This window comes from Wyeomyia smithii, chromosome 3, assembly GCF_029784165.1.
Source record: "Wyeomyia smithii strain HCP4-BCI-WySm-NY-G18 chromosome 3, ASM2978416v1, whole genome shotgun sequence".
Classification (NCBI taxonomy): domain Eukaryota; kingdom Metazoa; phylum Arthropoda; class Insecta; order Diptera; family Culicidae; genus Wyeomyia; species Wyeomyia smithii.
In genome coordinates this window covers 261,645,076-261,662,044 of record NC_073696.1, presented here as the reverse complement: position 1 = coordinate 261,662,044, position 16,969 = coordinate 261,645,076, and the positions used below count along the sequence as shown (strand labels likewise).

Here is a 16,969-nt window from a genome sequence, read left to right as displayed (position 1 = left end):
TATTTGCATTTTCTACGATAGTCAGCCAGCACTAAAAGCCCTGAATTCTTCTTCTAGTCACTCTAAACTAGTGTGGGAATGCATCCAATCACTCCACCAGCTGGCCAAGAAAAACCAGGTCAATTTGTACTGGGTTCATGATGGAATCTATAAAAATAAAAACCTGTCTCACTAGCTACACGAAGATCGTCGACTATCCTTGTTGGTAAGGGAGTGGAGCCTCACTGAACTCGGTGCAGCATATTGGGTTGTCATGAGTCCCGGACGAACACATACGATTCGCATAGATTCTCTAGGATTCCTCACATTGGATTCGTGAGCGTCCTTGAAAAGGATTCCTGAAAAAAGAATCCCTAGGAATGTCCTGTATATGGCTCTAGGATTCTTGAATAATAATCCTGAGTGGGAATCCTCCGGATCGTTTTTGCGATTCCTTTCACCATTCCGTCACCAAGTTAAAGGTAAAAAAAGGGCTGGCCATGGTTTTTTAAAATCTCTTCTGATAATGCTGTGATATTCTTGCAATCTAAATTATGATACAATATATTTTACTACAAAAATTTAATTTGCTTTGGTTTATTCTGTATCTTGCACCATTCGTTAAAGAGATATTTCACACCAAAAGTTGAGTTTCAATTCTTACTTAAATTATAACATTCGGGTTTTTCGTATTTGGCTTCTAGCACTCAATAATTAAAACTTGAGATCATTAGTTTACAATTCACAAAAAAAAAAGACAGTACGAACACCGCCATCACAGCATCGGCACTCTGAAACCTGTTACTCCTCCTTGATGCTCAATCCGGAGCCCTGATCATTCATTTGTTTCACCTCTAGTGCGTTGATCATTATGTTGACCACAACCGTGGACAGGTTAAATCCGAGCGAGACGTTCTGGACCAGGTTCGCTATTTTGTGGTTGACCTCTTTATTGATGTCGAAATTGGCGAGCACGATACAGGCTACACCTTGGGCGATCTACGTTTTATAACGAGAAAGTGTGTATCTTTTTTACTTAGTTGTGAATATATGGAACGGCCGGATCTAGACCGAAGTTCATTTTGATTATATCGCAGAACAATGCTATCACCACGAATCCCAGCGAAAAGTGATTTAAAATGTTAGCTACCCGCTGCTGCAGTTCGCCTTTGTGAAAGTTAACCAGTGTTAGTATGACGGCCAGCAGTGCGGCCGAAACCTGTGAATGAGGTTATGTGAAGGGGGTCTATTAGGATTGTTCGTATTCTATACCCATATGCAGGTTAGTAGATGTTGACGGGGGGATTTGGCTCGGTTCTAGGTTGTTTGTTTGCCGCTGCCTGTGGTGGCGGTGCCGTAGTCATAATTTTCTCGTTCTAACAGTCGCAAAGGTTGCGAGGAGTACTCTATGCCAAAGCCAGATATTATAACATTGATCAATGAAATGAGAAATATTAGCACTAGAATGATGTCGTTCAGTATGATGGCTGTCATTTGCTCGGGTTTTCGATTTATGTTAAGGCTACCAATTATTACAAACAATATTCCTACCACAAGCTGCAACGATAGGATAGTGAAGGTGATGGTTAGCTACACAGCAAATAATTCTATGATTACACGCTAAATATGTTTAATTATTATTTTCATTTGTTCACAACCAGAGAGAGCAAATTTCATATCCGTAACCTAATCTTCTCACTCTACCACGTACTTCAGTACCCTAGGATCAAAGGCCGATATCATTAAGTTAAGCATGGTAACCAAGAAAGCGGCTCCGGTTACAAAATAATTAATTACATTGGCCGATTGATGATACTGCGGTAGGTGCAGTCGGCAGTCGCGGAGCAAACTAAGTGACAGATTTAGCACCCCCATCAAAACCTATTGTTATGATTTTGTGTAGTGAAGATGTGATGTGTTTGTTAGTAGGCTATGATTAGGAGAAAAAAAAATGTCAATAAACAAACCTGCAGGATGATGGAGATACTGATCAGAGTGAGCATCAAGGTGTAGAACTCGTGCTTCTCGCCTACTTGCAGGATATACTTCAGCTGGGAGGCGTTGGCCGTCAGCAGAGCGATGTCCAGCATGCCCTGGGCAATCGTCTTCTTGGTGGCATACCGGTTGGCATCCATCGATTTCAACTGTGTATGGTAAGATATATTTTTTATTTAGACTAAAATCACAATTTATTATTAACAGTTTTGTTCGCCTCAATATACTAACCAGTATTATTGACAACTTTGCTTACGTCAGTTTTTAATTGTAAGGTGATTTGACAATTCATAGGTTGTAAAATTTGATTTTGTTTTGTTAAATCTACGAAGATTTGAAGCTGACCTAAGCAGAGCTATCAAAAGGTGGGCAACATATTACAAGTTTTTGGAAGTGTTTGTAAGTAATAACACCAACTAATTTTAGGTATTTAACGTTAAATTTGAGAAAATACTGTTCGACAAACAGTTAAAGTCAGTTTCTTACATAATATTTCTTAGATATCTATCTTTTCAATTGTTTTCAGATTTTCCAGTATTTTCAGCAATTGCTACATAATATTCTTCTGAATTCTGTTTTGAATTGACAAACACGTCCAGCAGCGCTGCAGTCGTAGATTTAATGCTAATTTCATTAAGAAATCGTGCATAACTGATGCGGCAGCCAATTAAAAGAGTAGCACCGAAATCTGCAACCCCTCGTGACGGGTTGTCATTCAAAGCGGCCGAGTCCGTCGTAGCGAGAAAATTTGATGTGACAATAATAGCAGGATTATAAGCTGCGGGGCGATCGGAAAACGCAAAAATTGCACGCTAACGACTTTACGCGCTCGAAGCACCCTTGTTAATTTTTACTTTCACATATAGTTTCTCACCCCATTTGTTTCATGCCGAGTTAGGGTGCTGAGCCAATTTTCTATATAGACTTCAATGTAATATTAATTGTGAAAATATGTAGTTGAATTCATATCATCTAGGAATACCAACCATAATATCAAACAGTCTTTTGCGTAAGAATCCAGGTTGATATTTGAGAGAAAGAAAAGGGCCACAACCTTATCACAGATAGAACTGCACCCAAAAGCATATCGGCTTGCTTGAAGTTCTAGTTTATGTCAGAAGGGAACAAAACTGTTTCTACCGAGTGCTGCCGATAATAACGATTTTATCGAGGAGGAAGTTGGTGTAGAACGCATATCGGGTACATATCTCAAACTGAGTGTCGGTAATGTTTTCAACTTTTTGTATAAAATAGATGTTTTAGATATTACAAAAAAAATTCAACATGTTCAGCAAAACAATAGCTACAAAAAAGTAAACAAAGATTTTACACCTTCTTTCCCTGCAGTATTCAGAGGACACACGAACTTTGGTCCCCTCCCTGAGCGAGTAATAACTGTTTCTGCCTGTACGACACTCTCGTAATACAATTATAAAAGTGATTAAAGATTCCCCTTTCTGAATGGTTGGGAATTTTTGTCACTTGCGCGTATCGCCTTAGTCGGATCAGGAGGTGGTTTCTGTTTGATTTTTCCATTTTTTTCTATTTTGGCTAGATGCCGAGATTAGGCGTAGTCAAAGTCCATGCTAGCAAAAGAGTGTCTCGGTAAATGGTGTCAAATTACAAATACGACTGATGACCAAAAAAAAATTAAACAATGTTCCAGTTGAATAGGTACTAGTTGAATTTTTCGTGTAAACGATTCAGTTATGTCGATTGACCGATTGACGAATTACCGAGGCTATACTGTTCGTACAACCCTTCACCACAAACACACAGTTTGTACGCGGTCCGCGACAAAAATCAAACTTAACTTGATCAAAACATCACATTCAAATTGTAAACTGTAGAACACAACAGCTGCATAACATTTCGAGGGGGCGCCCCTAGTGATTAGGGTATACTATACACTAGCGATATAAGCGTTCTCCCAAGTTCTACCAGCTTTGACATTTAGTTTGTCACTTGTTTTGTTATGATCCGATTTTCAGTTCGAAATTTATGTTTGAAAATGTTAAAAATCCGTAATTTGAAAATGTTTCATTTTTCGCTTGCGCATTACTCATTAGTTTTCCAAGGCCATTGATAACTATTATTGTAGTAGAGAACTAGCAGTAGTATGAGCAATTGAAAATCCGGAATGTAGGGTTCAAAGTTGATTTTGTCTATAGTTCAACTCTCTGAGCCTCAGCTATTGAAAATAAAAGCGTTTGCAGAATGTACTAAAAAATTACAACTTTTCGACCAAATCGGAGTAGATTGAATCGATTTTTCCGTCAGTTGCTGTCGAACACCTCAAATTCCTCTCAAGCGAAATAACAGTTCTCAGCTTTGGGTGTCCTGTAATATAGTTATTTATTTCCATGCACCCCAGGAAGGACTACCGGGTTTTCAAATTTTCTCTCGCCCGAGGCAAATTTTCTGCCTGCTCCTGGCGGCCTACGATGTAATACGAGTCGACGAGCGTATTGTCGAAACCTGAGCCTTGTTTAGCACACACACAGGAGGAGGGTTACGGGAAAAATCATCATCCATGCATCAGTTGAGCTCAACAGTTGCTGAATCCGCCAGAGCATACAGACTGTTAAAGCTTATATTCCACTGACACTGACATGTAAACAATAGCGAAATGCTGGCCGATTTTATAAATCAGCTCAGTTGGGGTAGAGCGTGCTGCCAATGACTGTGGGTAATTTGGAATAGTTCCATCAGTTGTTGTGAGTAACAATCGAAAGGAAGATAGACATAGAAGTACGGATAATGCTATAATCAGTTCCGTCTATGCCTCCAAATTCGAGAGGGGTCAGTTTCTTCGAAATGTGTTGCATTCGAGAAACCGAACAAAAGCTGGACAAATTCTGTATTATTCTAGTCACGCGTGAAACGAATCTAATTTGACCAAAGATCAATGCGAGCAACGGTAATCGTTTCGATGCCCCAAAAGAAGGAAACGCTTTTTTTTGTTACTTCTTCCTGTGTTTGACTGGAGTGTATTGAGCTAATAAGGAGAATCCGAATATTGTGATAGAAGCAAGCATTTATGGCGAGCCCTTCCATATAATTCACTTTTGCGCAGATCAAAAGAATATTTTACCAGATGTGATTGAACTAAGTTCAGATACCAAATATATTTTAGGAATTTTGTTTCACGAACAAATTCATTCCGACGCGTTCGCAAAATCAGTGTTCGATTGTATGAACTAGGCCTTCGGTTGTTCATTGCGATTTTTTAAAAGACATCGGTCATTGTCAGAAGATTTACTAAATTGCTTGAAATGCTTTTCAATTGCTTGCTTCATATCTGTAATAACTACAGATTAAAGAAGTTTTTGTTTTGCGTACCTCTTGAAAAATCTCTAAATTCAAATTTGAAAAAACTTAGTTTATCTAAACCTGATTTTTTTTTCGAACGTAAAGCTGCTGCAATTTTTACTTAATCTTGACAAAATAGCAGAAATCAAAATTAAACAACCATCGAAGAAAAGCCTCTCTTGCTATAAAATATGTTGATAGAGCGGTACTTGTTTTATTAATTTTGGAAGTATCAACCAACTCTATAAGTTTTCCAGACTCTTCTTTATTTTGCGCTTGACGATTGAAATCAATTGTTGTAACAGGATTTTGATTTAAAAATCAGCGTTTTAAAACTAGGCTCAAGAGATTTTTGAAATCAACGAGTCGAAAGTACCGAAACAGCATACTAAGAACTGTGGATCAAAATGGCTGTTTACCAGTGTAATCGATAACTTAGCGAAATGATATTCACATTAGGGCTGAAATAAACAGCACCTGTTAAAAGCCTAGTATATAACTCATCCACGTAACTATCTAGCTAGTGGGACTAGTGACGTTGTTTATTTTGTATTGATTTTTACTAAACATTTTCACACTCATCAATGATGAACGCTATCAATGGCACGGGTTCATAATTTATTCCACACACATTTCACTGTTCCCATTCAGCTGTAACTGTGACTTTTAACCACTAGGCGATAATAATTACTATGTTCCATCACACTTACGACACGGTCACTATCACCTCCACCGAGGGCTGCTGGCAGGATCGAAGCCATTTCTATCACTGGTATCCACAAGCTAACGGTATTCCACCACGAGGAAGCTATTTTTACAAGTTTAGCGTAGTTTCACAGGCCACAGTACCTCTTCTCACGGTTTGTTTCAAACGGAGACAAGTACGGTGGGTTCGGTTCACTGAGCAAACTGACCTGCAATTTGCGGGGGTCTTTTTATACTATCGTGAGGTCCTTTGTACTCCAGTCCGCTTTTTCACTGCACTGGCCCCTTGTGACAAATCAATACCTTCTAGAGACAAGTTTTCACTTTTTGAAGTCCGAGTGCATGACTAGTTTCAATATCCTAGCTGCATACTGAGCAAGTCCTATGTGAATCACTATCACTGTGCAAGTGATTCAGTTTCCTATAGTGGAAAACCTCCCGCACTTTCCGCTCCGTTGACTAGCAACGGCCGGCAGTAAAACAAAAAGTGCATCGCGAAAGTAGCTGAAAAAGGCGTTTGCGCTAGAAACAAGTAAGGTATAAGGTATTGCGCGAACTACCGGAGACTTAGAATACAACTATGACTGTTACAAGTTTACTTCAACACATAATCTATTGCACAAGCAGTGATTAATACTGCTAATGATATGTTAACATGCACATTTTTCTTATTCCATGCATTTTACGTCACCGTCTGAGAACGATAGGAATTTCTGTATAGGTCTACGAACTTTGACCGCATTCTAAAACATAATTTGTCATGTAAGTTGTTTGACTATGCATGAAAAATAAATCAAAAATGTAAGAATGCGTCAAAAGGAATTTGGAGTTTCTTTATTCAGAAGCAGTTGCAACATATTTTAGCGATGTAGCTGTTCATAAGTACCTATTTCTAATCTTAAATTTTATTTCTATTTTAAATGTCAAACATGATATTTCATGTAAAAGGTAAAACCACAGAGTAGAACGTTTTCACTTGTATTCAGTTTGCGCCATTTTGCGGCACAAGTAATTAAAATTTGCTGCTAAATTCAAAGAATAGTTAGGTGAATAATCTGAAGCAGAAAAGAATCTTCAGAGTAGTAATAACTTAGAAAAAATAGCATTCTCTAATGTAGTAATTTATGACAAGATAATTGAAAGCTGATTCCGTCAACTTAATTTTTGAACAATGATTATAGACATATTTTCGACGAATTTAGCAAATGCTTTCATGGTTGAAAACTTTAATATTTCGGTAGTTGTTTTTTTCGTCGTAACGTCAGCTGATATGTGAAAATTAGGCTAGATTCTCTTTCACAACCCTTTTCGCAAAAAAGACGTAAATTGAATTTTATGTTTTCAGTTTATTAGTTTTGTATAGTCGTTGTACTCGTCGTCTGTTTAGCATACGGATGATTCATTCGATAAAAAAATTTATATCTGATAAATATATGTCAAAAAATTGAGTTTCTCAACCGAAGAAAACAAACAAACAAACATCTTCGCTCTGCAAGAAAAAATGAACTGAATAGTTCGTATAAATGCTGTCGAGAGTTAACATTGACCTAGTAATTTCATTGAAATAAATTAAGCCAGTAGTAATTTCATTGAAGTAAATTAAACAGTTGGTCGCTACTAGAATGTTTCTTGACTATCATGCTCCAAAAGATTAGATTATTTCGTCTTTTTTGAAAAGGATCAAGATACATCAATATGAATTGTGTCACATAACCTGAAAAATTACATTACGGGTAACACATCATTTTTGGTAAGCATGCACTTCTTGTAATCGTGAATCTACTGAGTTCAGCAAAAAAGGCCCTTATTCTATTTTAAATACTTTTTTTTTGTAAAATCTTTATTCTCATCTATGCTACTGTTCTACAAATCATTCCTTACGAACTAATTTTATTTAGTATTTTATTTTATACGCTAGTTACAATTGTTTATATCTAAAAAGAATTTAAAGCTAGATAAGGAGGTCATGTGTCGTTCTGTGTTGACAATGTATTGAATAAACTGTGAAAGTTTTTTAAGAATCAAAATTTTCCCAATTTCTGCTGAATTTTTCTAAACTAGGAGATATCAATCTGGAATAGGTTAAATATCGCGTCAAACGAGAGTCAAAATTACTTCGCCAATTTCTAATGAAAAGTTCCATACTTGGTTTATTGTGGAGCATTTACATATTACATGTTCAAGATCTTCTAAGAAACCACATGAAAGACAGTTAGGATTATCTGTAATACCAATACGATACATGTGAGCTCTATGCTCCATTTTTCTGTTAGCAAGTAAAAAGAGAAAGGATTTTTCATTTGAATTCAGATTTTTAATCGAAATATTGCTCCAGATACGAGACCAGTTCATTTGTTCTTTGTTTTCGATAGCAGGTCTGGGTAATGATTTTATTTTTTCAGAATACATTTTTCTCATAGAAAAAGGGGCTTCAAGATTGTGTTCGCAAGTTAAGTTCATCAAGGATGGATAAATATGCGGTAATTTGCTAACTGGTTTCTTATTAGGCGGATTCGTAATGTTAGGCAAAATATAACTAACAAATAAGTTCGAGTCTGTCGAATATTTCAAACAATTTTTAATGAGGAGCGTACAGCACTTATGTTCAGGCGACTGTAGGTTTAATCCACCTGATTTCTTTTCTAAAAACAGTTGATTTAAAGGAACTCTGAGTTTTCTCCTTTTCCATATAAACCATCCTATACTAGTCTTTATTTTTGCAAGTTGATTATCCGGTAGCGATATTATCGATCCTACGTACCAAATTTTAGACAAAGCAAACTGATTTACAAATCTCACGCGCTGATATAGATTTAAAGAACGATGCGAGTTCGAAAGTAAGCTTAAATTTAGGTTTTTTGTTACTCTGTTCCAGTTTGATTGAACCATTGTCTTGAAATTTTTATTAAAATCTATTCCTAGAATTTTTATACTATCTTTTTGATTAATTCCGTCTAGTTGGATACCTAGTGATATGTATTCAGTCTTTGTTAAGTTTAATTCCGCACCCGATACTAACTCAAATTTTTTAAATTCTTCTACCAAACATTGAAATTTTCTGGTTTCGTCTATTATACTTGTTATATCATCGCAATAAACAGTTAGAACATCATTTGAACCATTACAGATTAAGGCTAGTTTTTGAATTAAAGGTTCCAATTGCAGGACGAATAGAATCATCGACAAAGGATCTCCTTGTTGTACCGATCTCGTAATTTTTATTTCTTTTGATAAGCGGCCATTAATTAATAATCTAGAATAGGTATTTTCTGTGATTGCCTTATACAGAGTTATGAAATTTGAGTTGATGCCCATCTTGGTCAGAATATCCATTACATATTTTGGTTCAACTTTGTCGAAAGCTTGACTTATATCAAATGTTATCAAAGCAGCGTGTTTGTTATTCAAAACAACTTCTGTAAATTTTTCTCTAATTGCACATAATCCATCATAAATTGACTTATCATCATTCGCACATTTCTGGTGCTTCGATAAAAGAAAAGGGGTAAGTTTGTTAAGCCTGTTTTTCAATACTTTAGTAAAACATTTGTAATCAAAGTTCAATAACGATATAGGTCTATAACCATCTAAGCTATCGTTTGAGTTTTTCTTCTTTAAAAGAATAATAATGCCATCTAAAAACTTTTTGGGTGTATTTCCTTTAAGCGCTTCGTTTAAAATCAAACAAATTTCAGTTTTTATTGTTTGCCATGTTTTAATATAAAACTCTCGAATTAGACCATCTGAACCAGGTGACTTCTTAGATTGGCTTTGTTTTATTGCATCAAATATCTCATCTTCAGTTATATCGTTCATCAATGTTCTGTTTTCTGGTAGATTGTTTTCTATTATTTTTTGTGGAAAGAAATCTGTGTTATCGGTAATGTCTTCCGAAGCAGTGTATAGTTTTTCATAATGATTAACAATCAAATTATTTATTATATCATCTCCCTCAAAATCAACCCCTTCGACCACTAGTTTTTCAATTTTAGTTTTCTTTTTTCTTGATTCGCGAACTACTAAATGAGCTGTACTAATCGATTCAAATTCACAAAAAAGCGGATTATTTTTATAATAAAATCTTGAAAACTCTCTCTGCCGATGTAGCATTTTTCCTTTGATCCTATTGATTTCCGTTAGCGCATCTGGATTCGTTATATACTCATCATAAGCAGATTTCAACCTACTGTACAAAAACTCCATATTTAGCTTAAAGGAATCATAAATAAGCTTAGTTTTGTATTTAAAAAAAGATGTGAATTTTAATTTGGCGTAACCTAACCACCAATCCATCCACGAATTATAAAATCTTTTCTGTCTGATCCAGTATTGCCATTTATGTGAAAATTCATTGATATTCTCATTTGAGAGTGTGATAGATTTAAGTGACCACAGGCCTTGGCAGTATTTAATCTCAGTTTTCGGTAATCGAATTCTAGTGATGTAGGCTTTGGGATCTGACACTGCACAGACTTGGAATTGAACAGATGAAATTTTATCTTTTAGTGACTGGTTCACGTAGATTCTATCTATTCGCGAGAAGGCACCGTTACGTATGAAGCTATATTCGTTCACTAATCTATTCGAAACAATCCAAGTGTCTTTAAGTTGTAATGATTCGGTCAATCTTTTCAAAGAAGGACTAAAATTGCTGTTACCTGATGAGTCTTCTGCTCGCTCTACCGAGTTGAAGTCTCCTCCTAATATAATATTTTCTGTATTAACACGAAGAAAAAAAGGTAAACGGCTGCTAAAGAAAACTTCTCTATCTGAGTAGTTAGCTGAGCCTGAGGGAGCGTAAATGTTACAAAGGAGGGTATTTTCACCGAGTCTAGCAGTTATGATGCGTCCATCTAAGCTTCTTTCAATTCTTGTAATTTTGTAATGATTTTTAACAGCAATTGCTGTTCCACGGTGTTTCTCATCTATATTCTGATTCCACTTCTTGCAAAAATATCACGTCAAAGTTCATCAAACGAACGAAACTATTCAGAGCTTGAACTTTATCCAGTGAAGAGATACCATTTAAATTGATCGTATTAATGGTATAGGTCAGAGTATCATTTGAGTTATTCATTATACCTATGTTGCACTAGAGAAAGTCGGTAGCTGCTTGAATCACATCTCAATATCAGTCGGATGTTTCTCCTGGCGGGAAGACTTTTCGATGGGTTTATTCAAATTACGAACTACATTCAACAGAGTCCGTTGATCACCCGGATGATCCGTTTGGGTCAGCAGGTCACTATCTTGGGGTCCACGTTTCCTGGCAGCATCACGAAGAGATTTGTTCAGCTGATTCAAATTGACACTTGATCTTCCGGAAGTTAAAGTGGCGGCGTACGAATCTGGCGTCAGATGCGGTAGCTGGAGCGAAGGCGGCTGTTTTACAAAAGCTTCGTGGTCGTTATTGAAGATTTGATCATGAACTCGGTTTTCACTTCCTTCATTTTCGTCATCACCAGACATCTCAAGACGTTGAGCAAGATTTGACGTTTTTTGAGCGACTTCGGAGCATTTCTTGTTGGGGTGTACTGGGTTATGGCACGACTTGCACGTGTGCTGCTGGTTCGGGTACGAGATAAATGCTAGCTCGTTATAAATCCTTAGGTATGAGGGAATCGGTTTGAAGATGACCATTCTAATCGTTCTCGTTCCATTACGTTTTCCCGTCAGAATACCAGTGTCCCAACCATCGTCCTTGGTACAGATTATCTTTCCGTAATGTTTTAACTGTTCTACGATGATATCAGTGTCCCACTGAGGTGGAATATCACGAACCTTCACATTAATGCCTCCATCCTCCATTGTTAGTCTAACGGTATAATCATGATCATCGATTCGAATCACGTGTTTATTGTCGTGGTCATCAACATAACCTTGCGCGATTTCTAGGCTCGGAGCTTCGATATAAATGTAGTTACGCTTTGGTTGTAACGATATCACGTGGTCGTAGGTAATCTGTAGCTTGGTTTCCAGGAAAGACACAAGTTCGGCATCTCTAACTTGACGCGGCACAGGAGAAAAGTCAATGATAAACGTATTTTTCGGCTAAATTGATTGTACGCCATAGCGATCAAGGTCACTCACGAGTATAAATCGAATTGAAACAAAGCAATGAACAAAGGCTATTGTACTCTCAAATTTTCAGAGCTACAGCACACAACTTGTGATCGCGTTGAGTGTTGAGAGCAGACTGTACTTTTAATCTACAAAAGTAAAAATTCGATATTTATCAGTATTTTAACTGAACAAAAGCGAAACAAATTCCAATCATAGCATGTTGGAACCCAGCACTTTGCAAATGCGTCTAAATTTTTTGAAACCTTCAAAAAATTTCCAACGTACGTCTCTATTAGTAAAATATTCGACAACAACGAAAATTTTGTTTTACTTTTGTTGATCCGTGTTAATCATATGGAGATGTCTTTTTCGCTGGCCCAACAGATGACTAATCCATATACACTGGGCAACTACCTAACTTTATATCCAGATTCCCGATCCATGTATGCGTAACTTAGCTGTCAAACAGTTTTATCGTTATAGAAAGAGCGAGAGTGAACCTAGCGTTGTCATATAGGTTTGGGCCTGAACGTCTCTCAGAGATTCCTGAAATATTTTTAGACAGACCAAGGTCTAAAACGAAGTTCAAGAAAATCAGGACCACATGTTTCGCTGGTTAACTTCAAGTATTTTTTTTTTTCGTGTTGCATGATCATCAATTTTGAATATTCATAACTAGTCGATTTCTCATAGCTATAAATAATAATAGTAAAACCCTATTCTTGTATTTATTACTTATTATTCATAGTGAAATAGTGAAAGTTAAAGTGATTTCTTTTCGCTGGTCCATCGCTGGACCATAAAAAGCAAAAGCCAAAAAAAAAAAAACAAAAAAAGAGAAAAATATTTTCAGTTTCGAATGATAATAAGTCGGTCAGTTTCCTATGGATTCCTTCGTTTTTGTAGCAATCGATTGGAAAATCATCTATGCATCTGCCCAAATTAACTATTGTACTATTGAAAATTGTCAAGTTTTGTCGAAACGCAAAATTTGATGGGTCTGATTGGACGTTTTATGCTTATTTCTCCTAGCACGGTCGATAGAATTCTATACCTAGTTAATCGAGAATGCCTTTCTCTGTTCAAACCAATCAGTTTACTAGTGGATGGTCACTAGGACGGTCCTAACTAAGTAGCAGCGGGACAGCGGATATTCACCATAATTCTTGCTGTAAGTGTAGCACAGAGGCGCTAATTACACAACAACAAATTGTCCTTTTTGGGACAATCAAACCATTTAAATGAGTCCTCAAGTTTATACACTTCCCCAAGTTTCATACACTTCGAGCAGTTTTTATTCTTAATACATGAATACACATCGAAAAACATTTTTTTCAAAATCACGTTATGCTCAAAAAACGCGTCCTTTTCAAGTGATATATTAAAACTGATTAAATATTTTCTCTTTTTGCGCTGAGATTATAAGAAAAAATATATTTTAACCAGCAAGCACACTGACTGCTGGAGCATGTTAGCGCCGCATAGCGTTTGTTCTATTCCCTTTCAATTTAATTTTTTTTATAACTTCTAAATACGTGTAATGTAACAATCAAACTTATGCAGTTCTACGTCAACCATGCGGTTGTGGCTTTGCATACAACCTTTCTGTTATTTTTAGTTTAAATTAAACTTCTAGAACCGCTTTAAAGTTCGTTCTATGACACCACCTTTCTATCTGCTTCAGTTGTCGAGAAATTTCCATTTTGATGCAGAATGTTTTGCAGCGAACTTAATTGCCAGCTTTTTGTTGGTGCAAATTGAGGATAATGAGTTTTTCCTGATGTTCACTCTTAGTTGAATGAAGGTTTTAGCTGGGATTTGTAACATCTGTCAGGCGGACCACGGATCATCGAGTGGTTAAGTACACAGCAAATATATGAGATTGGACAGCGATAGCGTGCTCCTGTGCTCCACAGAAGAGTTACCTTCAGTGAGAGGATCGAACTGCTAAATTTTAAATAGATGCTTAAAAGTCTTGCCATCAGGTTTACAACCTCAATTACTGTCTGTTTTATTATATTTTTAAATGTTTCTGCTAAAATAAATGAACCTATGAAAAATGGAAAACCACTTTCTACTTAAGGTAAAACTGTGTTAATGCTACAAATGGACGACATTGAATTTTCAAAGGCATACGACTCAGTAATAGTTAATGCGTCACCTGTGAAAATATATCCTCATGTTTGCTGTGATGATGCAAGCATAAGATAGTGTTTGCACAGGTAACGTATTCACTATTTTCGAATTCTGCCCTCAGTCGGCCACGTGGTGGCTTCCACACAGTCTAACCTTAAAAATACAGATTTTTTTTGCGTTTGCGATGCATTTCTTCATGAGTACCGTGAACCGGGATGACTTTGATCCCTCTATCCCTTTTTTGAATTTGTGATAAAAAAGGCTTGGAGTTTGTCGTAATCTTCACAGATTGTGTTTAGATATGTCCTACATTTTTATTTAAAGTGTTTTTCTTATTTTTGTTTTTTTTTAATATTCATCAGGTCTGTTTTCAGGTTGTTTTCTTCTCAACGAAAACCCGAGACGTCACGTAACATGCAACTTTGGACTTTTGAATAAGCCATTTTTGTGTATGCCTGAAGGGCATTGGGACTGAAAGAGCCACTGCGACCATCATATTGATTATCTTTTGTGGCAGTTTGGATAAGCCATATTCCACGATGTGCTGGTTATAGGGGGTTCAAATAAGATTATTTATTCCCTAGATAAGTAAAGTTGCTGGCGTTTTATAAGTTATTGTGCATGCAGAGAAGAATCGGAAGCGACGAGTTGCTCGTCTGACAAGCATTTTCCAGCGAATTTCGTATGTTTTAAAATAAAGTAGCCTTTGATTCAACATGAAATGTCCCAAAATATGCGACTGTTTTATTTTCTAATAGTTTTGATTGTTTTCTAGTCGCAAAACTATGTCAATTTTATCAAAGAACATTAAAACTGCATTGTACTGTGCGAGAAATAATCATGCAATATGACATCGCTAGAAATTTTCGCGTCGCTGGACTCACCAGCGAATTTCAGAGTAGTGCTGCAGCGACAATATGTATAGAGTTGATCTGCTGGGGAACGTAACGTCAAACGCCGTTACACTGAACGGAATCATAGAGCCTTTATTAGATGATTTATTATTCAGAAGTATTAGACGGGTGAAATTTAGAAAATCATTCGAAATACTCGATGCACTGATAATTTACATCTGATGTTATGATTTGCTATGTACGCTGGTAAAAAAATATTATCAATGAATGATTTAGCATGTACATATATTTTTAGTGATATTTGTCCATAGTTAATAGGGTGGGGAATCGTTGTATGGAAAAAACGAAACTTGATAGCAGAAGGCCAGAACCAAGTTTTTTTTTTATTCTTTTTGGGGCCCCTAACAATCCTAAATTTATTGGAAGTCGTTTGGTTTTGTCTCCGCTTGGCGCATCGCATTTAAAATTCATATGGAGATTTGTATGGAAAAACCAACTTTTTTGCATTTTTCATTCTAAAGAGCTCAAAATGGCTCAAACCAAAGGTTTCATGACTTCAAATGGTAGGTTTTTTGATGCCTAACAACTTGGCCGAAGACACTAGAGAGCTAGGGTGTCCCAAAAAAATACTACAGCTGTTCAAAGTTGAGTATGTCGAAATTTATGTTGCAAATCATTTTTTCTGCCAACACTGCCAGTGTACCGGCGTCAGTCAGATTTCCATCAGAAGTGACCTCAGAAACACGTTGTAAATTCTACCTATTCTATCATATCAAGAAGACTGGGAACTCTGCCTGTGATTGAGCGACACTTTTGGCAGCGCAGTCTTTTGAGTAAAAGTGGAACTGACACATGCTAGTGTGTGTGTGCTGGCGATGCGAATGCAAGCCGAACGCACATGCTGGACCACCACATACACACACTCTGTCTTCGCAGCGATGTAATTACCAGCACTTTTATAGCAAACTTCCACCTTTAATAGATGGAGTGCGCTGTTTGATTTGACGCTTGCCATTTATATGGGATCGATTCAGAGATGCCAGTCTTCTTGATATGATGTTTTTGCTTAAGTCAAGTGAAAGATAATACATTTATGTGCGAGCAATTTGGTTCAGTGTAGTCTGCTTTTTCTTTTGGCAGTTTTTGCCCATAGACCATTTTACGAACTGACAGGTGTCACGGATCCTGCTGATATTGATGCTGCTTTTACGTGCGTTATGTCAGCGGTTCCGAGCTTTCTGTCAAAATTTCATTCATGAATTGAGTTCAGAAACGTCTCGTAAAATGGTTTATAACAAAGCTCAAAATAGAGGTGGGTCTACTAGATCATGATTCTCAAAGCAATTTTCAAGTCGAATCGCGCAAATCGACTCTAGTGCTTGGGATCTTTTGCGCAACATGATTCACCTCGAACACAATGGGCACACTATACTTATCTAGGGACCAAATAATCTTATGGGTACAATGACAAATTCAAGAGATACAGATCAATAAAGAGATCAAGAATTGCGCAAAATACAGCTTTTCTGAAAGCCTTTTGATCCTTCGATGTCCGAGAGGTCCATCAATATCAATATGAACTAACCAAGTTTGTATTCTCATTTTTCCATTTTCAATCCATTTAGCACGAAAATATCCTTATTCGCGTTGACGATGTTGCTGAGATTTGTTTGGTTTTTGCATGTGAAAACGAAGGAAGGAAATATATTTTAAGTGCGAGCAGCGTTCAAAGTCTCTTTCAACGCCGTCAACGCGAATTTAAAAACCTCGTCACCGGTGGGACGAAGGCAAGAATTGCTCTCATGAACTTGAGAAGGAGTTGGTGAAAATGAGGCTCATAAATAACAACACTTTCCTGAGCAAAAATTTTCTTAGATTGTTTTTGAAGCAATTTTTTATATATCTGTTTGGTTTCACGCTTGCAG

At 36.7% G+C, this 16,969-nt stretch overlaps 1 protein-coding gene across 4 annotated transcripts; it reads right to left on the bottom strand.

Annotated features, from left to right (window-relative positions):
- Positions 1-575: 575 nt before the first annotated feature.
- LOC129732895 (ninjurin-2) lies at positions 576-6,382 on the bottom strand. Of its 4 annotated transcripts, XM_055694283.1 has the most exons (4): positions 5,997-6,382; positions 1,947-2,123; positions 1,252-1,536; positions 1,071-1,198 (listed from the first exon to the last, which is right to left on the bottom strand). In XM_055694283.1, exons 1-3 carry the CDS (start codon positions 6,045-6,047, stop codon positions 1,297-1,299), a joined length of 468 nt encoding a protein of 155 aa, XP_055550258.1. In that variant the 5' UTR covers positions 6,048-6,382; the 3' UTR covers positions 1,071-1,198; positions 1,252-1,296. The 4 variants fall into 4 exon arrangements, with proteins under 4 accessions (XP_055550260.1, XP_055550257.1, XP_055550258.1 ...); XM_055694285.1 differs by lacking the exon at positions 1,252-1,536 and having other exon boundaries at positions 576-1,198; XM_055694282.1 differs by having other exon boundaries at positions 1,070-1,536.
- Positions 6,383-16,969: the final 10,587 nt, after the last annotated feature.

Excerpts from the sequence above, each read along its gene's own strand:
- LOC129732895 (XM_055694282.1), bottom strand. The coding sequence starts at position 6,047 with ATGGCTTCGATCCTGCCAGCAGCCCTCGGTGGAGGTGATAGTGACCGT. Across the intron at positions 2,124-5,996 it reads GAGGTGATAGTGACCGTGTC|TTGAAATCGATGGATGCCAA; the intron begins GTAAGTGTGATG and ends TACCATACACAG. Across the intron at positions 1,537-1,946 it reads GTATCTCCATCATCCTGCAG|CTTGTGGTAGGAATATTGTT; the intron begins GTTTGTTTATTG and ends CTATCGTTGCAG.